We start from the raw sequence: 23,550 nt of genomic DNA on the forward strand, positions 1-23,550 counted from the left end.
CACGAGAGGGAAGAGACTCGGCCATAAACACGTAGAATCATGACTGGTCTTAGAGTGTGTCTTCCCACACCTGCTGACTCAATCTCCAGTTCCTTCTTTCTCCCCCTTCAGAAGTGGTGTCCATCACTCAGTTGAACTGAAGCTCATGTTATAACATCACTTTTGTTAACCCTATACAATTTCTTGCATTAGGAATTTGTCTTTTCGCATACCCCAGCTTGGTCTCCATGAAACACACAGACAGGGGCGCTGCCATTGTACAGCACCCCTGGAGCAGCTGGGGTTAAGGGCCTTGCTCAGGGGCCCAATGGAGTAAGATTCCCCTGCCGGCCCTGGGATTTGAACCGGCAACCTTCTAGCCACAGTTGCAGATCCTTAGCCAAAGAGCCACTGCTCCAACCCAAACAGTTATATACTGTACTTATACAAGAAAACTCAGGGGAGGTTTTGAAATTGGCCTGAGCCTTTATTTTTTTCAGTTTACCTTCTTATTTTCAAATAAAAAAAAATATTATGTATTTGAAAACAAACTCGCGTGACTTTAAAGGAGCTGCATTGGCTGGCCAGCATGACTCTTGCATCGGAACAATAAAAATGAAGAAAGTGCCCACACTTTCTCTCAAACGTACCACCACATTTGATGTGCTTCTTTTCAGACTGTGATCCCACATCAGTGGGGAGAGGTGGTTCAGACTGGGGGGTGGGGCAGGAACAGGTCTTCCCAGTCATGCTGAAATCTCATTGGGGGGCTTCTGACCAATGTCCCACAACCCCTAGGTGAGTTCCTGTACCAGGTGGTACAGTCTTGGTGAGATTGGAGCCATCAGTGTTCAGTCTGTTCATCACCAGCCTGCATTCTAGTTCCTGAAGAATGAGCCAGACAAGAGGTCTTTTATTAGAACTTGAATTATTTTCAGTTCATGGAAAATTGATCATTTTGAGCCCCTTACACAAATTGTACTGATAACTTCAAATCTCAAAATGTCAAAGAGCTGAAGGATCATTAATTCAATTTAATCACTGATTGGGTGCACTACAGTGAACTGAGACCTGTGACAGCAGGCACAAGGAATACTGACAAATCTAAAGAATGAGAGGTAGTGAAATAACCATAGACGAGTGATATCAACCAGATTCCATATTGCCTTTCCAGAATAAAAAAAAATGTCCTCATCATTGCTTTGAGGAGAAAGCAGATCACAAAGTAAAAGAGAAGGGTTTGATTTTCATTTCAAGAACCCAAGGTTCATTAACTCAGCACAGCCTTTGAGCTCAGATCACATGCATGATCACATGTGATTATGGTGTATTACACATGAAAGATGTTTTTTAAAGGCCACAAGTCAGTGATGTCGCTTGTATTTGGTGTGTTTTTTTCTACAGTGTGCAGTATTTTGTGCCATTAAGGGAAATGTGGAAAAGAATTGTGTTCTCAGGGAATCAAAGTACAACATGCAACAGAGGAAAATCCATTTATAAAGTAAGACAAAAATCCATTAATACAGTAAGACAAAATGAAGTCATTATGAAGTTTTAGAAAAGAAGGTGATACAATATTTCTATTTAGGGTGCTATCTGCATGGAGTTTGTATGTTCCCCCCATGTTCACGTGGGTTTTCCAAGGGAAATAGACCCTGTGCGGAGTCAGAGAGAGAGAAAACAACTGAATTCCAAAGGCGACCATAATCCAAATCATCAGGCGAGAGCGAGGTCGGAGATCAGGAGCAAAGGGTCAGAAATCCAAAGGGTCACAGGAAAAAAACAGGTCGGACTAAATTGCAAACTGGATGCGTAGCTCTGGCTGAGGAAACCTCAACAGCGAGTGAGGACAAGCCGCAGAGTGGGAGTTTAAATAGACAAAGGGAGTGAAGTTAATTCGTGAGTGATCGGGTGCTCTGGGGAATGCGACGGTGTCTGCGTGCCTGCGTGCGGCTTGTGACATTTTCTCCAGGTCCTCCGGTTTGCTCCCGCAGTCTGAAGATATACTGGTAGGTTCACTGGCTTCTGGGAAAATTGACCCTGATGTGAGTGAGTGTGATTGTGTCTGTCTATCTTGTGATGGACTGGGGTCCCAACCAGGATGTATCCCATATGTGGTAAAAGGCTCTGGCTCTTCTTCAACCCATTAGAAAATGGATGGATATTTCCATTTCTTAAATTCTGGACAGTAAAACTACAATGTTATTTTTACAAAACCCAATGTACAGCTCCATACAGCTCAAGGAGCACAGTGGCTTTTGTAAAAATAATATTTTGTTATTTTGAGCTAGAAAGGTCTTGAGACTTTTACTGGCTTCCACATCAAATAACAGAACATGTGATAAACTGCAGATACCTGTTGGCTTGTAAAAGAAGTCTACAGGGCAAAGTCAAGCGTATGTTCCTTTACAACCATGTGTACCTACATAAATGCTGGTCAGAAGAGATTCCTGACCACAGACTTCGTGACTTGAAGAATCTTCTTCTGTCGCAAACATTAATGTAGATGTAATGGCAGAGAACTGCGGTTCAAGTAAATTCATCTTAAAGAATAAAAGTGCAATACACAGCTTTCTGTGGCCACAAATGATTTTGACAATAAAGCATTAATTCTGAAGCTGTGAAAATTAAAACGCACTATGTAATTGGTCAAAAGTGTAGTTGTCCCAGTAAAGACATTTCTGTGAATGAGAACAAACCCTATGGCCCTGGGCTTCACTGGTGAGGAGCTTAGCCAATGTCATTATCCAGCCAAGCAGCAAAGCTTACTTTCTTCATTTAATGTAGCATTTTGCTGTACCCTCAATTTAGATTTGCTAATGTTTTCTTATAGGTAGCCTTAACACAGAGAAAAATACAAAACGCCAAGAACTGTAATACTTTTGAATCAGCTTTCACTTCTCTGCACAGACGGGTGATGGCTTTTTCCCATATTGCAATATGAATAAAGACCTTACTGAGTGAATGAGAATACCTCTCCTGGCTCTTCTTCGATAAAATTCCACGACAAAAGGGAGTTGCGCAATAGCCTGGCCTGACGCAGATTGGTCATGCACAAGACTGAAACTAGGTACCAGACGTGCATGAGCGCTCCGGACAAATTGCACAATCTTTTGAAAGCGCAGGGTTGGGTTGTGTTTCTAAATCGCAGTGTTTGGACAAAGCACAACCTCACAATGACCTTGGAGAACACGAGAAAATGCGCACAACTCTCTTTTAAGAGTTTTCCTGCGTAGCAATCACAAACAGCAGCACCTTGGGGTCTACTGGAGGGCAAAGATAGTTATTACAGGTACCTCACTAGCCGTTTTCCAGCGAGATAGCACGGGATATTATTTGTCCCAGGACCGCGGGCGACAATATCGCCGGTACGGTACCAAGCATCGACCCTATCGGGTCTGCGAAAGGTACGGGATGTCAAGAGTGCCTTCTACCGAGTGAATTTTCTGAGAATCCCTGTCGCTAGCTATGAAAAACGTCAACAGAATTCTTGGGTTGAAGAATTTGAAACAAAAAAAATACAGTAGTCAGATCCTAAACGACAGTTTACTGACTGATTCTCCTTTGGCTGCTAATTAAAACAAATTTCCCCTAGGGGACAATAAAGCTTGAATTGAAATTGAATTGAAATTGATTTATTTTATGCAACCACATTTTCTTAAAATACTTAGCAAATGTACTCGATTTTAAAATTAGAAAGGGAAAATGAATCTCGTTCTAAAATATGAAATTAAAGTAGGTTTTTAGCTTTAAAGTTATTTTTTTTTTGCTTTTAAGTCATCTCCAAAACATTCTAATTTAAAGTGACATAGACAACGCCCTCTAGTGGAGAAACCTGCAAAAGTGGTAGACAATAATTTAAAGAGAAATACACGTTGTAAAACACGAATAAATCTGAACAGAAACCCTTATGGGAAAGTAGGAAGGAACACGCGATCTGATTTACTGAACTGTCCAGCTAGAGTGAAGAATACTTATATCGTGTGCTGCTTGAAAGCTATTCTGAAAGTGATTCCTTGGGCTGTCTGTTGATTGATGATTAGTTGAAAATTACCTAATTCCAAAATGAAATGATTGGTTCTTCATTACCTGCTGTAAATCGCATTAAACTTTTTATATTTAATGTGGTGCATAAAGTCACCGATTATTCTAGAGAACAGTACCCCTGTTTTTATGTAGTCACAGTACAGCTCTTGTCCTCAGATTGTACGGTCCTATCATACATGCTTGCTGGCTTTTTTCTCCTATAGGCAATAATGAGGGCTGACACGGTGCGCAGTAGTGAGAATTGCTGCCTCACAGCACAGGGACTCGATGTTCAAGTTCCAGGATGCTATCTGCGTGGAGTTTCTATGTTCTCCCTGCATTCGCATGGGTTTCCTCTAAATACTTCAGTTTCCTCCCAAAGGTGGGTTAATTGCCTTCTGGGAAAATTGGTCCTGATGTGAGTGTGTGTGTGATTGTATCTGTGTGTGCACTGTAATGGACTGGCGTCCCATCCAAGGTGTATCCTGCCTTGCCCCTTGTGCTGGATAAAAGGGTTAGAAAATGGATAGATGAAAGCAATAATGATTTAATAAAATAGTCTTTTCAATGCAATTATTCATTCTGCTTTAAACTTGTATCTCAAAACAAGTGTTAACCCTTAGATAAGTCAGTGACCTGACTGAGGACAGCCAGGGTTCATGATCTGTTCTCATACAAACACGAGGACACAAATAGAAACTCTGAGGGAAGAATGACAGAACAAAGAACAAGCCCAATTTCTTTACGCAAAGGGTTGTGGGAGTATGGAATGAGCTATTCATGTGTTGAAACCAATAGCCTGGCTTTTTTCTTGTAATGGCTAAATGAGATCTTTGGATCAGTTAACTAAATTAAACAAGCCTGATGGACTGAACTGTCTCCTTTGGTTTGTAACCTTTCTAATGGTCTTATGTTCTTGTGGTTGAACAGGAAATGTACTATTGTACTTCCTCTGACAGTGTTTGTTGTGTTGAGACCCTAATGTTATAGCAAATGCTGTGATTTATGATCACGGCCTTTCATTATAAAGAATTCATACATTTTCATGAACACGGCGAACTTGGAATAGTACTCAAGTGTAAGAAAGAAAATAAAAAATTGAAATTCAACATTTGTGGCAGGAGGCCTTCATGTCAAGCTAAAATAGTTTAACATTACCATGCTTTTAGAGGCAAACAGTAGGAATTATGATTATTCATTTTAACAATGGTAATAATAATACATTTAACTGACAAAGCCCAGACAGAAGTTGGGCTAACCTTTCAAAGGAATCAAAACCTCAGCTGTATTTTATTGACTTAAAGAAAACCAATCTTCTGAATGAAATCTGAAATCTGAATGAAAAGACTGGCCAGACCAAAGGTAAGATAAGCTACAATTCTGGTACTCAGATAGGTGCATAATCTTGAATGTATAGATGGCAGCAGTGAGTTGTAAATAGGTTTTATAAGGTGGAAAACAGATTAATGTGGAAATCAATCAGTGTTAAGGGCAAAGGACTATCTGCTCATAGTGATGAGTCCCATGTTGTATTAGCACAGTACATAAAATATTTTGTGTTCCAAATCTTTGGGGCATTGGAACTTTTATATGGAAAATACTTTTAATTTCTAGAATGATGTCTAAGATACAATCTGATGGGATCCTGAGGATGGGAGCCTTGATTTATGTGAGCACCCACAAATTAATAGGGAACAGATAGTTTGCTGCTGATAAACAAGCATAAAGGACATTATTGTAATTAGTGTTTTTGGATAAACAACTCTTAAAAAAGGCAGAGTGAAAAATAAAATCTGACACCAGTGTAATACATGTACTGTACCTCATAACCACAAGCTAAAGGTCAAAATATGGCACAGGTATGTGAGCCTTTGTACAACCAGACAGCACTACAAAAGGTGCTCACACTAAGTTAGAACGACAAATCCCTAGACAGGGAAAAACACGTGCAAATAACAGATCTCAGCTTGACTAATTTCTGGCTTTAAAAGTGTCTGTGTGAGGGAGGTTGTCCTGTTAGAGTTAAATTTAATTTGTATGTTAAATTTAGTAACTAATTGCCATTGAATACTTTGAAAAAAGAGAAACAGTGCTGAAATTTAATCAGGGCAGTGCAAATGGGAATTAGGAATTATTTTCCATGTTACAAATAATATGTTAAAGGGGAGTGAGTCACATTTCTCTCAAGCTTGAAAACCTCAGAGCACTTGTTTTTCACCTCAGGTCTCATAAAGAAAATAGGACAGAGTATTATCTCAGACTTTCCTTTTTTAAATATATTACACATATTTTCATGATTTTAAACAAAATTAGATGTATGTATTTATATTGCGTGTCGTTACAGTGCCGATCAACGAAGTCCAGAACATAGCTTCATAGTTATTCCTCTTCATCTCCGTTCAGCAAATTAACAAGGTTGCAAGGAATACACACCTGCAAGCAAGTGTTAATATTTAATATGAATCTGTCGTGATAACCTGGAGTACAGCGAAATTTACGTCCCAAGCCCGCTTTGTCATTTTAACATACTGCATTAAAATGTTGAGAACACAACAAATTTACTACAATTTGCAACCAACGAATCAATTTCCCACAATCCTTCGCGTGCAGCGTGGCGGAAGTAGCTCCGTAAACAAGGAGCCCCGTGGAAACCGATAGGCATTTCCGGTGTGTTGTCACAGCCCAGGCCTGCCTGATTGCTCAGCACCGAATAGGAAGGGTTCGGGGAGGAGCGCTGGTAGGGGCAGCGGTAACGTGTATTCTACTGTGTGCTTTGACTTTCATCTTAGACGCTCTCAAACTGAGCATAAAGGCGCTGGAAGGGGCACCTTCTCTGAGTAGTCTGTCAAGGGCTGTTGAGCAGAAAGTTCGGGAGCCTAGCCGAGCAACGGAGAAACCCCGGAATACGGTCGCGCCACTCCAGTAAAATGGGATCTAGAGCTTCGACATTGCTGAGGGAGGAAGAGATTGAAGAGATAAAGAAGGAGACGGGCTGTAAGTAGAGGCGGATTGGAGGAAAAGTGCATTCCGCTGACTAGTCTTGTCATTCTCTGTGCCGTGTGAGAGATCCCCAGTTTGTGATGGGAGGTACCCGGCGAATGCTCCTAAATTAGAGTTGGGGTCTGACACATGGTACACTCGCCGTAGACTTAAGAAACCATTCACCACATACCTGTTTGTATTATTTTAGATAGTAACTCCGTACTAACGTAGAGTATGGTGGATTGGTGCTTTTCTACAAATACTGTAGGTAAAGTACGCGTTGCTTTTGTAGTTACGGCAAGAACGTAGTGTTTGTAGCATTTTCAGCTGGTCACGATCTGTCACGGTGCTGATCGATCTACAGGTTATTTCGGTTAAACGGAAAAGCTGTTAATGTCGGTTTACCGATGCTTCACTATTAATTATCCCCATTTGCTATTTTTAAAGTAAGAATTTCGCTAGTGAAACTATTAGTTTAGCTAGCAGACGCAATTATCCCAGGTGATTTACAATCGCTGAACTGTCTATTATTAATAATGCACAAATCCACTGAGTTGTATAAGTAAAAGAAACTAGTTGATGTAATAGTAACGATACAATGGCTAGGACAAGGTAATAGACTATCCAGTTAGCAGTCACTAAAGGCATTACAGGCTCAAAATTAACAGTATGAGCAGATGGTTAGCTAACCACGTTAAATATAGATTATGGATTCGTTTAAATATCTTGATTGAGTGATGGGAATTTTTGGTCTACATAAAAACACTTCCACAGTCATCGCATGTTATTACATTACATTGGTCGGCGTGTGAAGGCTTTGAAAAGATTTGCAGTTAAGCACTGCCCTAGGATGAAATGTGTTTCCACTGTTAAGCAAAAGTATATTTATACTTGTTTTCACAGTTCTGTTCTCTGAGACCTCACTAGGTTCCTCCCCAGGTGCCCCCTCTCTTCAGAGGACAGACAGTCGCACACACTGATGTTAATGTTTAGTTTACTGCTGTTTTTGGTAAATAAGGCACTGCTTTAAAAATGCTGTAGTGTGTTGTGGAAACTGAACAATGCCCGATGACTAACCTTGCTTAACCCCCAACCTGAACTGAATGCAAGAGGGATATGAAAACTTAGCATATCTCTGTTAATGCCTTGAGAGCTGCTGACCACTTGCTTTAACAGTTAGGATCTTGACTGGGTACAGGGTTAAGGTTTCAAGTCTGTACACACATCAGGGTGTTCCAAGAAATCAGAGTTATGCAGGTGCGGCTTTTGTAAATGTGTATGTGTACACAATAAATTACGAGCCTCTTTGACCGAGTCAGAGGTGTCAAGGTGACACTGCATTAGTCGGGGAGCACGAGAGCACAGACATTTTGGCACAGTGAGTCTGTCTGGATCTGACGCTGAACACTTTTTCTTCTATACTTTTATGATCATATTGAGTAATTGGTCCTTCCATTTATATTTATAGTTCTGACGTGTGTATGTTTTTTTTTTTAAGACCTGGGTTACATATTATTATTCATTACAGAGAAATATGTCAGTCAAGCCCTTTGTGGGTAGAAGTCTTTCTAAATACCAATCAGTTTACCATCTACAGCAGCGATCTCCAACCTCGGTCCTGGCAGACCCCCAGTCCGGAAGGCTTTCTGTGTCACCATTAATTCACCAGTTTCTAAAGCTATGGAACAATTCCATTGTGATCAGTTAAACAAGAGATTTGTCAGATTAAGTTTCAAGATAATTTAGGAGTAAAAGCCGAGTACTGTACTCTTCAGCCCTCAAGAATCAGAATCCTCTTAATTGCCCAGACTCTACTTGGTTGATTCATCGATTGCATACAGGTGTTGCAGATCTTTAAAAACAGGTGATCTATAAGACTAACTGCATTGGGATTTTCCCGGACCAGGTCTGTAGACTCCAGAGCTAAAGAATCATTTAATCACGGGTGTCCAGTCCTGGTCCTGGAGGACTGGTGTATCTGCAGGATTATAAATCTCTTTAATAGCAGTGGCGCCTGAGCAGCAGGGAGAAGCTGTTTGTGGTCCAGTTAGGCCAGTGCCCATCTGAGTCGGCTCTTTAAGAGCCAAGTTGCAATGAAAACCTGGCCCTCAGGCACACTGGCTCTCCAGGACCCGGACTGGACAGCCCTGCAGTAAATTATGTTCTTTGGATTGGGACTATAGATAAGATCACTTTATTGGCCATGTATAATTTCTTGCATTAGGAATGTGGCTTTTCGCATACCCCAGCTTGCTCTCCATGAGACACACAGACAGGGAGAGAAGCTTGGGATCAGAGCGCAGGGTCAGCCATTTATATGGCGCCCCTGGAGCAGCTGGGGGTTAAGGGCCTTGCTCAGGGGCCCAACGGAGTAGGATTCCTCTGGGGGCCATGGGATTTGAACTGGCAACCTTCCAGCCACAGGCACAGCACCTTAGCCGCAGTGCCATAGCTCCGCCCACATTTGTTTTTAAAGATAAGATCTTTTGATGTTTGAATCTTCCTCATTGGACAGGAAGCTACATCTTTGGCCCAATTCTTTGGTGTTTATGTGCATTCATGGCCAGAAATATTTTCTTGTGTCCGCTCCAGGTCAAAGCTCACCTATAATTAATAATTGCCTACCCTATAAAGTCCCATATTAGTTTTCTATGATATAGGAACAAGTAATAGGTTTATTTCATGCTGAAAAAAGAAGAAAGGAAACACAATGTTTTGGCTGTGGAGCCTTTTTACGATGTGCTCACACCTCTTTTCAGCATGGAATAAACCTATTACTTGTTCCTTTGCAGCCTACGCATGCTGACGCAGCTACCCACCTGAACTATTTCTATGATACAGTCTAATATCCTAAATATTTCTGTCACTGATGATATTAAAAGGAGTGTTTCCTTAGTAAAGTTCAAACCCTCTGCTTTTTGAATGTAGATTTTCAGGAGGGTATGGAGTCCTGCATTCTTTGCTTGTGAAACTCAAGCTGTTCTGTTTTGTAGGAGTGAAGTATATGCCATTCCTTAGCTTTGTGGGGGATATGTGATAGAAAGGCAATGCGCTGTGGACAACTTGAATTTGAAATAGTATAGTTAAATACGTTAGGTAGGGCTAAAAGGTGAGTATCTGCCAGACGTTTGGCAATGTACTTTAATTTACTGTATTGGTTCTGTCTGCTGCTGGTCAGTCTGATCCAGCTGATGGACCTCAGTTTAGTGGAACCTTGTGTTCTGTTTTAATAAGCTGAAAGAGTAGACCTGTGCTGCCTGAACAGGAACCAATTACAAAGTTGTTTGATTTGGCTTCCTAGTTTTATCATTTACCTTCTGGTTTATTCCTTCTCCTTGAACATCATAATCACCACATACAGTAGGACTGGAAATTACCCGATCGACACGTGCTCTGTTCCTCATAGTGGTAGGTTAAAGTGAAAAGTGTTCTGAGGTGGGGAAAAAAACAGGTTTCACTGTGCAGGGAGTTTGAAGTATGAATTGACACTGAAATCTAAACAAGCGGAAGTCTCGCCTAGACTGGTTTTCAGCAGACGTGTGTCAGCATTAATCTAACATGCCCTTGCAGATTTTAGTCGAGGAATTTGGTGGTTAATGAAAACAAAACATCCGTGTAATCAGTAATTCCAGAACAGAATAAGCATTTGCCTGTTAATGGATTGTTTTCTTTTCTTTTCTAGTTTCTCACAGTCAGATCACACGACTCTATAGCCGGTTCACCAGCCTGGACAAGGGAGAAAACGGCACTCTGAGGTACTGAACTTGAGAAGAGCTCTGTCATTGCCTGTGGGCTGACTAGTCTCTGTGCATGTTAGCTGAGGATTGTGAAACACGTCATCCTCTTTTGCAACAGGACCTATTGCTGAAATGGATAGAGTGAAACATTTTTTTGGCCTTGCATTGAACACCACAAAGTAAACAAAGCTTATAACAGTGACTTATTCCAGCTGAATCTCCTTAATACATATTCAAGGCAATGATCCAGGACTGTTTCTGTAATAACGTGAAGATTGAATTTACTCAGAAGGTTAAGTTTACACTTTTGTCAGTAACTAGTAAAAGACCTGTCCATTAGTCATTCCTTTGACCATGGAAGTGTTCAGGTAAAAGATGCAACAGCAGCAGACCCGCAAATTTCTAATAATACTGTTCGTTCAGCATTCTACAATAAACTGTTTTAGGTCAGGGTATTTTCATTACTTTATTTAAATTTTGCTAATACAAGGGGTCCAACTCTGATTCAAGTAGGTCAGTAAGTCTGCAGGTTTTCTAGAAGAGCTGGTTTAGGTCATTAAGAGCTGTTCTGGAATGAACTTACCCAGACTTCAAGTATCGGAGATGGGCCACCCTGAATAGGAATTGTGTAGACCAGGGCCACTTCAGATCCTCTCCATTAGGGAACTAGCTCATTAATTATTCACTCGACACTTAGAAGTATAAGTGTAGCATATAATCATCTGGTGGTAAGATGTGAGATCTTCACTTGAATAAATATACTTGAATATACTCTGGCACCAGAATTCAAATCAGGTCGACCTTTAACTACACATCAGCAGATAGGAGTGGTTCCCTGTTGATTGGCATTGTAAAATAAATGTAATATGACAGTAGTAAAAGTTAGTGTGGGAACATCATAGAAATGATTCCGTTTCTCTTTTTTGGGCTTTTGAAAAAGGCAGATTGTAACATATTTGAATGTTTTTTTTTGCTTTCTGCTTTCTTTTTTTTTTTGCTTTAGGCATTGCCGAGTTGCATTGCCTAAGGGTGAACTTTCATTGCACAGTGCAATTTAAAACATTTTTTTGTACTCACAAATTACAGCATATCTGGAAAAGATAAGTTTGATTTTTTGGGGGGGGATGTGGGAACTAGTTGAAGAGGACTACAGCGCTTAAACTTTCCTTCCCCCTCCAAATGTAATCATGAATTGAGCTTTGTTTCCTTTAGAGCTGGTTGCCAGCAAATATTTGGTATCTGAGCTGGGTGTATGTGCCTTGGAACAAAGGCATGGTCAGCTCAGATAACCCGTCGCAGGTGTGGGGTGGTTCCTGTCTCGGCTTTGCTCTCTTCCAGAACCATGCTGCTTCAGAGGCATTTTCCGTGATTAATGTGTTTAAAAAGCTTTTCATCCCTATTAAGAATTGAAGCCACTGTGCACCTTTGAATTGAAAAAGATGAACAATACAGTATCATCGGTACACTACAGTATGATTAATTAATTAAATACATATTGCTATTAAATCTCAATATGTCTTTGTCATTGATTTGCAGTTGCAGGCATGCCCCAAAGAACATGGTGCTCTTCCTAGTATGAACCAGTTTTTTAATTAATAATTGCAGCTTTATAAATTGTATTGATAAAAAATGGATGAGCAAATGAAAATTTTAAATTGTGCTCCAGACTCCTAATTGGCATTTTGTGTATATTCTGACACCTGTGACAGATGACATTAACTTATGCAAAAACTTGTTCGGATGGTCAAGTACCAGAAAGCAGCCAGTCATATAGGCCCAGAAACACTCTTCCCTCCCACAGGAGCAGAGTGTGTCAGTGACTAGTGAGATTATTAATGACATATTTCAGATAGGGGAGGTGTGTCAACATAATGATCTGTTTAGTCATGGAGAGAAAATTCCTTTCTTCTGTAAAACTGTTTTTTCCAAAATCTAATATGTATTTTGGAAGATGGGTTGCTTATAATTAGATGTTTTGTTTTGCTGCATACAAAATATCCTAATGAAACACTGTCCTTTTATTTTTTTAAGCCTTTCGGCACACCCTAAATTGCTTTCTTGATCTGACAAAACTTTTCCTTTTCAAGTGATAATGGCCAGCTAATTAATAAGAAGTTTATTTTATGTGTGGGTTAATTGTCAATTTTAATTTAATTTGTGAATTTTGAACTACTTCAGATTGCTTTTTGTTCACAGTGGAAGAGATGTTATTTCAGGTTTAAGAAAAAGTAGAAGTACTTCAGCAGAGCATGCATTTTCTGGTGTATATATACTTTGCGACTCTTAATTCACTGCGGCAGTGTTGTTGGCTTTAAAAGTCGGAGAACATTTTAAATTTAGAACAATTCACATGTTCTAAACAGTTAAAATAAACCAATCAACACAGCACCTTCAAGATAAAAGGCCCTTGTTTGTAACTGCAGTATATGCTCTGCAGAAATTGATGCACTGAAAAGCACAGAGCCTTCTTGTGAAATTGTTGGCTTATTCAAATAACTGTACAGCACCATGACACCTGTGCAAATAAGAACAATGAAATTTGATTTGCATACAAATTGGAAGTCGAACCTGAAAGACTTGCACTAAATATGTAAAGAACCCAGTATTTTCAGACCACCTACACGTTTATTTCAAAAAGCTACAAAAGCAAAGGAAGGACGGATAATAAGAACTTCAAATTACAATCAAATAAATTCTTCTCCAGCACAGCTGTAGTTTCTGTGCTTTGGCCAATGAATCTTGTTCTGCGACAGGCTGTTCTTTTGCAATAAAAGGAAAAACAAGTCGAACAAATTTAATGTTGTGCCAGTTTCCATTTATTTTCACAACTTTAGTTCGTGTTGGAGTTTATGCTTAGCCCCTGTTGCATTCCTGAGTGGTGTTTCTCTTTAGCTCTTCTAGTGTCTGAGAGACAATTTTTGAAAAACAAGCTTGTTATGGTGGGATATTCACAAGCCTTTATGAGAAGGTTGTATTGACAGGGTAACGCAAGACTCGGCTGGAACCAATTAGCACTAAGCTGCTAAATTACTGATCCTGTTTGTAGTTTAACATGTAGGGAAAGTCAGTGTTTGTAGCTGCTTCTCAGTGACCTATTTCCTGGCATCTTTTGTCTGGGTTTTTTGAGTCTTTGAGGGATTCTTCCCGGGAAGTGGAGACTATGATGCTTGTTGGTTCTGCAGTACCATCTGAATTTTAAAACATGCCTGATCTGTCAGTGGTGTTTCTCACTAGCATTTACCTGTTCTGGTTTTGTTTGGTCCTGTCTTACCTAAATTGAGGCATTTGTTTTTATTTTATTTGGTTTAGACCAACTAACAGCTTATTAATCATGAGTATATGGTCAGAAGAACCTGATGTTTCAAACTTGCTTGTTGAAGTGAAAAGTAATTGCCAACACAGTTAAGGCAACGTCAACCTGGTTTGAAGGTTAAGGCATAAGATGTTTGTGGATTACTCCTCTTATGTTCCAAAGAATTTAATGTCCATGAACAGACACGATATATTGACATCAATAATTCACTGTCCCTTTCCTTTTTTCTCAACTTGGAGGACACATACCAGTTTCTACAGTCACATACCCCCGTATTTAGTTGTAGCAACTCAAAACATTATTTTTTTTTAAAGAAACTGAGTAGGTACATTCCCATAAATCTCTTTGCCTTTGAACATGGAGCCCTTGTGGAAAGAATTAGACAAAGTCCCTGCCAGGGTTAGTCCCTAAATGCTCTTGCACAATGTCACTGTAGAGTGAAAGTTGGGAAATGACTTTAGATTTGCTGTGTGACATTGAATTAATGCGTCTTCATGTTAGCTGGCCTCTGAGTTTACTCTGGTGTTACGAATGTGTCACTTTAGCTAATATAATGTGAACAACATAGCTCATTTTCATTAATGGACGCAAATGTGAGCAAACTGCCAGCACCCCAGAGTGGTTGTACTTTGTTGTCAATGTGTTGTTTTCGTCAGTTGTGTATTATGGTTTAAATGTCTGCAATGCCACTGCTGTGAAATTTCATGGACAAATACATTTGATCTGGGAAAGGAAAATAATGCCTCTTAAGTAAATTCTGAAGACTGAAATGAAGGACATTTACAAATCAGATCCTGATCTTTCTCTTCTCTTGACAGCCGAGAAGATTTCCAGAGAATACCTGAACTTGCCATAAATCCCCTAGGCGACAGAATTATCAATGCCTTCTTTCCTGAGGGGTAAGATATGATTATTTCAGATTGAGCTGTGCTGGACTTTCCTCTATGCCTGAAGTTAGAAGAGTCCTCTCAAGTTGTTCTGCCCCAGGTCTTCAAATACGTTTTGGAGTCACCGTAAAGAAATTGTGGATTGCAAAATTATGAAACTCGAAATCTGGATATCTGTAAATGGGATGTAAAATCATTTTAAGAGAGTTCAATGGCATTCCATAACATATTTAGAAAGAGGGATGAAAACAGTCTATTTTTCCATAAACACTGAAATAAACAGTTAAAAAATTACCTTAGTAAATCTTCATATGATGACAAAAGAATTTAGCTTTTTTCTTTTCTCTTTTTTTCTGTCACCACATTGAAAATGGAGGCTTATGGTTTTCATCCGCATTTTAGTTTTGTGATATAAGCAAATTTTTAATTATTGTTGTTTTTCTATACTTGGGTTTTCCCATCTTAAAAAGATGGTTACACACTAATGACGTTATCTGTATTATTAAATCTAGCGAAATCTGTGCGTAGCAGCTGTGGTTTTAGGTGTTGTTTTCTGTGCGTGTGGTTTTGAGAAGCCATCGTGCAAGTAAATAGTACCCTGCTCTGTATGTTCGTGGCTGTTTATTTTTCAAAGTATACCCTTCTTCAGGGATTTTCGACACAGCCATGTGTTATTATGAAGAAAGGGTACAATCTTTTCATATTTGTCACAGCTCCAATGTCTATAAATATCATACACCGACCCATGTTAGCTACAGAGGTAATTCCAAGAAAGAGGACACATCGGAAACATGGATTTAATTATTTTCATCAAGTGAACAGTTAAAAATATAAAACATGACGTTAATAGCTCATTCAGCCAATAGGGACTCATGATTTTCTATACAGAAAATAATTCATTGTTCTGCTCTTAGTTTTAAAACAGTCTTTCTTCCTCCAGAACTTTTCTTGCTATTCTCATCCATGAATTGAATGTTTTTTTTAAAAGAGTGCTTTATAATAGTAGTCCCAAATTGACTTTTAAGGTGTGTCAAGTAGTCTGAAATAGACTAAAGTAAATAAACATGAAACGAAATTTATTTAGCACCTATACCTTATGAAAAAGCTTTTGAAAACTCAGAAGCATAATTATTCAACCCTTGATCTTGATCTTGTGATCTTGCACAAAACAAAATTAATGAAATCGATGGAATGGCGTTCTCTCTTTTGTAATCTTTTAAAATGGCCTCACTGATCTCTGTATGTTCTGTAGGAAATGGTCATCAGACATGGGTGACAAACGCTAGAAGTGCTTCAGTTTAATATGTGCATTTTCCTCATTTAAAAGCTGTCGAATCTTAGGAGTAGGCAGTTATGGCGTCTTCACTAGTGGAAACTGCAGTGTTTTCTCTTTTGCCATTGTATACGTTTAGCTGTGACGGTTTGTGTTGCAGTTCAACCCATGTCTTCCTAGTGGGAGGAAAAAAGCAGTTTCAGCTTAGTCTGTGATTCATCAGCAGTGTTGTCTACAAGCCATTTCCCGGCAAATCCTATGTCTTTTTTTCCAAAGGAAATGTTGATGTGAGTAGTTTTATAATGTTCAGGGAGTTTCATGTCAAAGCATTTTAATATGCTAACAAAAGTCTTGGTTCTATGGTTTGAATGAGCAATAGCCAGTTCTTCAAAGTTTTTTTTTTCTAGCTATAAAGAGGTGTGTTGTTGAGAGCACATGTAATGAACATTGGACTGATGCCGGTGTCCCTGACTTGCCTACCACCCAGGGAGGACCAGGTGAATTTCCGTGGCTTCATGCGAACTTTGGCTCACTTTCGTCCCATTGAGGACAACGAGAAGAATAAAGACTCCAACGCCACTGAACCTCTCAACAGCAGAAACAACAAACTGCTCTGTAAGTACTTACAAGAGCGCTGTCAAGAACGAGAGCATTTTAGGTTAGGTTGTAAGACAGATCTTAGGAAATAATGCATCCAACTTCGTTTTCTGTGTTTTTACTATAAAATATGTGCAGACAAACATCTTCACTTTTTCCCCGTTTCCAACACCAAACAATACTTACTGGCAATTACATCTTTTACAGATTATTGAATTTACACACACTCTAGCAAATGAGTGAGTGTTCAGTAATCATTAAAGAGATGTACTGTACAAAAGTATAGTTTATATTTATATATATTCAATATCTTTAGAGATATTTATTAACTTTATATTAGGAAATGACAATATGGGAGAGGGAGAGTCGTCGGCTGTTTTGACTGCAGCAGTAGATAAATGGGTGAACCTGTTGTGCAGGTTTTAGTTTTTATAGGTTCTAGTTATCTCATCACTATAAAGGAAGTGGCCATCCTAATGGTTTGCTGTACATCCCTATACCTAGCAGATGTTATATTAGTTTCTTTTGTCATGCGTAAAGACGCAGAAATAAATCAAGTAGCTTGGGTTAAAGGATCACACCAAGCCCAGACAGCATTCCTCAATGTGTGTCTTTTTTATAGTGTGGTTTGTGGTTTTTAGTTTCTCACTATTTCTAAACAAAAAAAAAAAACCTTCCACTTGGATGATTTTCAGTGTGGCCAGAGATGGTGAGACTTTACACATTCAGAATGAGTTCCTCTTTCTTCACCATACAAACAATAGCCCTAATTTTACATTTCATTCAAGAATATCACATAACCCTTAATCTGTAAATTAATTTGTTTGTTTTTCTCTTTGTCTCTAGTTGCTTTCCGTCTCTACGACCTCGATAGGGATAACAAGATTTCCAGAGACGAGCTCCTGCAGGTATGGGTTACAGTCCTCACCATTGTGAGTTCACTCTTTCTGAAGGCAGGCTGTAGAGCCCAGTAGAAATTACTGGGCCTTCTACAGAGAAGAAAAATCCTTTACTCCATTTAACACTAACGAAATTCATGATGTACCTAAAGCTGGTTGAATCATTTAAGCTCCAGAATTAATAGTTGATCTCAGTTAGTAGACGAGGAGACTGGTTTTAATCTACTTGTTCTAGAAAATTGGATTAAGTAAATCGTGGAATTATTGGTCATTTAAGACTGCTAACAGATATGTGGGTGTATTTCCAGTTGTGCTGACACTATTGCAGATTTCTTTAATTTAAATGTGAGTCAGCTCTACAGTGCCTCACAATATTCTTTCTGTAAGTAAGAATTCCATTGTACCAGTACATGCGCCAGTTACATATGGCAATAAAGTTCAAGGTCAAGTTCAAGTTCAATATAGTTGGGCTAAACCAGTTGCGTTGTCTTTCAGACTGGGCTGAGAAAGCTTTGTTCGACCTCAGGATAAGAATAGTTTTGATCACACCCATTGGTCAGGTGTGTAGTGTCAGCATGAGGTTACATCATCAGTAGAGGTAAAAGTACAAAGCCAGTGGGATTCCTTTTCAGGCTCTTTGGTAAATGATTGTGTTAGCTAAGACCACCCAACTCAGTTTATCAAAATAACCACATATTTTGCTTTAACAGTTTTTGTTCTAGAAAAGGCCAGAGCTCATACTCTAATTGTTTACATCTGACCAATCTAAATATCCAACAGATGCTTTGTCTCAGGGGCTTCTCAAATCGTTTGCTCACGTCTTTCAATATCCAAGCTTTAAAGGCCCCAATGTATTGGATTCAACCTGGCAAACTTGTAAACTTCAAATATCTGATTTTGCTGTATTTCTAAACATAGGTTTCATCCAAAAAATCTATAGTGGACAGCTAATATAATCATAATTTCTTAGTACATTGACAAGAAATGATTTAATAACCCTTGCTTTGTCAAGTCCTCCCTACATGTAACTGTGGTTGAGTGATTTCACTGTTATTTGAGCATCATGTCACTCTAGCCCTATTTTAAATGAATCTTTTCTTCTATCTCAAAATGCTGAGTGAATAAAGATGGTGATGGTTGAATAGCTTCTTATTGTTTGTTGCTGTCTTTATTATTTATCTGTTTGTCTGACATGTTTAAGCTGACTGATTGTGTTCTTGCTGGAAAAATACTTATGTATGGTTTTACATGTTCATTGCAGCAATCTAAGGCACTAATGGACTCTCATAATCGATACTAAGGTCTGTGAGTCATGTTAAAATGAGACAGCTAGAACTTTCATAGCAATAGTAGGAGAACTGAAGCTAGTTCTTGAATACTGTCATTTAACCAGGACCTATTTCAAGGACTGTTGAGTTTTTTTGTGGACTGGCTATTCACCTTGTGTGTAAGGCAAACACAGTGGAGCACTTAGTTTGCAATGCAGCTTATATGCAATTTAGGAGTACAGTAATGGTGCCAAGCTAGGGAGTGTGCTTTCTGTGAACTATTTAATTTGCTGTGTCTGCTGTAAAAGGTTTTATAATTTTCCTTAAGACATTCGTCAGGAAGATGCTGTCATTAGCTCTTAAAAGCTAGCGCCAGGACAAAGCCATAGATGTGTCATTTATCTGAGGTCATGTGTGTATGGTCACTAGGAATGTGCTGTCACTAGGAATCATCTCCTGGAAATCAATATTTAGCCATCGAGTAGGTGTCAATTACTGTTCTGTGCATTTTCTGCACGCCACACATGCCACAGTTTCCCCCCAAAATTGCTGGTGTCGTTTCTAGGTGCTGCGTATGATGGTTGGTGTCAACATCTCAGATGAGCAGCTGGGCAGCATTGCTGACAGGACGATCCAGGAGGCAGACCAGGACGGGGACAACTCCATCTCCTTCTCAGAGTTCATAAAGGTGAGACGGCACAGTTTCTTCCTGCGGCTAGATCCCCTGACCTGCCTCTTCTCATAAGTTTGACATTGCTGACCACTAAGGCGTTTAGAAACTTGTGGGCATGCATTTGGAACGTTTAAAACGCCAAGGTCACTCTGTCTTGTATTTCTATCCAATTTCTGCTATAGCTTCTGCCACTTTTTTCCCAAGTAAGTAGATGGCGGTCTGCAGTGAATTTGTTTTAGATTGACTTATGGACAATTTTAACCAAAATAATATTTACCAAAAACAAAGATATATAAAAGTATATAAGATAAGATCACTCTATTAGCCGTATACAATTTCTTGCATTAGGAATTTGTCTTTTCGCATACCCCAGCTTGCTCTCCATGAGTCACACAGACAGGGAGAGAGCCTGTAGTCAGAGTGCCGGATCAGCAATTGTACAGCACCCCTGGAGCAGTAGGGCTTAAGGGCTTTGCTCAGGGGCCCAAAAGAATTGGATTCCTCTGCCGGCTGCGGGATTTGAACCGGCAACCTTCTAGCCACAGGCGCAGATCCTTAGCCACAGAGCGACCGCTCCACCCCATGTCTCATGTACAGTATATATACATGTATTCACAGTGGTAAGAAGAAGAAAATTTAACACACATTTTCTTCTTTTTTTTTTTAAACCCGGTCGTCTTCTGATGCAAACAGTGGTAGTGTTGTAGACTGAACTGAGTGTTGTGGGGTCTTACAGGTACTGGAGAAGGTGGACGTAGAGCAGAAGATGAGCATCAGGTTCCTCCATTAAGAAGAGACATTGACCAGATCACATCATGCCAACTGAAGGATCAATCACATCTGCATTTCTTTAGATATGGACAGTAGTACTCCCTATCGCTATATACGCTAGCTGAACCAGAAGGTCATGGGTGTCTGTGACCTTTCTGTCTTGTGCTCTTCTGTGAAACAAAGGGAATTTGTGTGCCTTGGTCATGTGTATGGTTAGTAAGTGATTTCCAAATCTTTTTTTTATTTAACAAAGGATTTGAAAGATCCTGAACAGCATGACTGTCATTCCATGTGAACACTGGAAAGCATGTTAAAATGATGTCTTTGAGAACTGTTTCTACACAACTACACTTCATGGATAAAGTATATAATTCATATATAATCTTTCAATGTCCATTTTAATTTTAAAGATTGGTTATTATCTATGTCAGATGTTGATTTCCTGGCTTCTATTTGTATCTTTCTTTCAATATCAACTGATCTCAGTGGTTCTAAATGACATTTGTAGAATCTCACAGCAGATATTCCAGTTGTAGGCATTTATTCTGCTAAACATGAGCTGATACACTGCACTGTCAGCTCCTCACTTGAGTACATGAAGGCATATTTGAAGTTAGTAAGAGATTATGGTTATTTAGGTCTAGTGCCATGAAGTCTTTCTAAGTGTTTTTATTGCTTTGATAAACGTGGACTTCCGCTCATTATGCTCTGGAAAAGCTAACCGCATCTAGTGGATTGCAAAGGTCAGTCTGACTCGCTGTCACATTCCAGAAAGCCCCATCAGCATCCTAATGCCCAGTGTGTTACCTGAGCATTTGGCAGTACTGCCTGTTTTTTTCTTTCCAAATTTGCTGTTGTCTTAACTCTTCACTTAAAACATTTAGAAATGCCCATGTACAGTCCCAATTACTTATCAGATGGTCAAGATGATCTGATTTTAGGTTTGTCATAAGTGGCTAAAAATGGTGTTGATGGATCAATAGGCTGTTGCCTTTTGGTTTGTTGGGCATGGCATACAGACCAATAAGGCAGAATCACAAAGACTGATGCATAGGTTTTTTTCTCATTCATCGAGTCAGCAGGCTTCAGAAATGAACATAGGTGCGTTTTAGTGTAATTGACAGGACATTGTAACCTTTGTCAGTGTATACACTATTAATTGCTTAATGGTTTCATTTACTTTTAAAGGGGCCTTAATGTATTTGGGTTTGATTTTGTTGTTTTTGTGTGTATATATTGAAATGATTAAACTGGAAAAAATGTAAGTAGATTAATATAAACCTGTTAAATAAAACTATGGAAACTCGTGTAAGTACAATTAGGAGCATGCCGCAGCTGCTATTGAATACTTTTCCATTGAAAAGTATTATTTATCAGTTTTGTGAATCACAAATATAGCTCAAATTGTGTGTTACTGTAGAGGTAATATAATCGCACACAACCATAAATTTTCTGAAATGTATAAATTTCAAGCAGTTTAAATGTCACTCAAATAAAACTCCCAAGTGCCACGCTTATTACAGATTCATGCTTTGACTCTCGTGTCGTCTTTCGGAAGAGGTAAAATTGGAGATCTACTATCTGCATAAGATTCTTAAAGCTGTCTTTGCTCTGGAAAATTGCTCAGTGTGACCAATTAAAAACCTGTATACCTAAACATTTCTTCAAAGAGGAAAAACCTTTTTAGTTAAGAAAAATAAATCCCCGATTAGCATGTTTTATTTTTTCCCTCCTAAAAGGTTTTATGAATTTCCTGAGTTATTTTAAGTACTACTTAAAGTTGGTTGTGGGATGCATGTGGAACACTTCCAAAAGTCAGTACTATGGTCTATAATACTAAGAAAGCCTTGTTTTATTAGATAGCGTTTAAAACTCCTTTTCAGAAAGAACACTCAGAAACCTCCTTGGGGCTTCCTGTCATTTGCCCCCCTGTGGATTTCAGTTTTCTTTAATTAGGCTGATTTTGTTGTCAAACATCAGATTTTCATTGGTTTATTAATTAAATATCAAATGAATTTGTTGGACAAGCCAGACCATGGCTGGTCATGGTACAATCTCAATTGCTTTGATGCACATGGAATTCTATGCAGTTGTACAACCAGTTCAGCAACCATCGGACAGAAAATGATGTGCAAGGCTATTTAAATGTTCTTTTGCTCTTGTTTGCTCTCCGGATAATGATGACGCCAAGGTGATTTCTCCATTATTCTGAACGTCGCTTCCTTATGTTGCTATTCATTTATTTTCAGACAAAGTGGTTTAAAGTTCATGTACAATGAGGACTTGAAATTTGCCAACCTGCATGCCCTATTGTAACATGACACCAGCTACTACATTGCGTTGTACATGATGTACCTAGAAGTATTGTATTATAACAGGGGAAAGATCATTTAAATTGTGGCTGTCCAGAATGCTTTTATGCTGATCAGTTATTCGAAATGCATTTTTTTAAATAAGTTTTAAAAGACATTTTGTGAGCAAAGGACAATCAAGCATGCCTTCATTAAGTAGTGGCTTAGTTTTAGTGATTTGAGAAGATTGAATGATTCCAAGAATGGAAAGTTGACTTTGTGCCTCAAAAGTAATGCCTCTGATCGGTTTGTGCTCCTCGAGCTGAGGTTAGGATTTAACCCTTGGACTCTGCAATAATGATGATTCAGAAAAAAAAAAGCAAGGTAAAGAAGCTTTGAAAGACTTGCTGAGAACAGGAAGAATGCATGGAGAAGAAATTCTGGACTTGGGGTGCTGGAATTGGTATGTTCTCCCTGTGATTTAGCGGGTTTCCACTCTGACAGTCCAAAAACATACTGGTAGGTTAATTGGCTTCTGAGAAAACTGGCCCTGGTGTGAGGGTGTGTACGTTTGTGGCTGTGGGTGTCCTGCGTGTCCCCATTAGGGTATATCCAGGGTTATCCGGGTGTATCCAGTGTATCCGGGTTAGGCTCCAGCTCCACTGTGAACCTGTACTGGCTAAAGTGACAATCGGCAGGTCACATTGCTAGAATAGATTGTTTCACCAATGATTCTGAAGTCTACTAGGTTTAGTTTGTCAATGTCAATGTCTGTGAGGATTCTGAATACCTGATTCATAGTCTCCTCTACTTTTACTTCAGTACTTTTAGCCCGCCACTGTAGGACGTTCCTT

General features: G+C 39.2%; 1 protein-coding gene across 1 annotated transcript; it reads left to right on the forward strand.

Moving 5' to 3' along the window:
* The first annotated feature begins 6,661 nt into the window (after positions 1 to 6,661).
* Positions 6,662 to 21,933, forward strand: chp1 (calcineurin like EF-hand protein 1). Its single transcript, XM_088926109.1, has 7 exons — positions 6,662 to 6,999; positions 10,670 to 10,742; positions 14,856 to 14,936; positions 16,685 to 16,812; positions 17,641 to 17,702; positions 19,527 to 19,649; positions 20,371 to 21,933. Exons 1-7 carry the CDS (start codon positions 6,933 to 6,935, stop codon positions 20,422 to 20,424), a joined length of 588 nt encoding a protein of 195 aa, XP_088782235.1. The 5' UTR covers positions 6,662 to 6,932; the 3' UTR covers positions 20,425 to 21,933.
* The last annotated feature ends 1,617 nt before the right edge of the window (positions 21,934 to 23,550 follow it).

This window comes from Atractosteus spatula, chromosome 9 (assembly GCF_055471065.1).
Source record: "Atractosteus spatula isolate fAtrSpa1 chromosome 9, fAtrSpa1.hap1, whole genome shotgun sequence".
Classification (NCBI taxonomy): Eukaryota; Metazoa; Chordata; class Actinopteri; order Semionotiformes; family Lepisosteidae; genus Atractosteus; species Atractosteus spatula.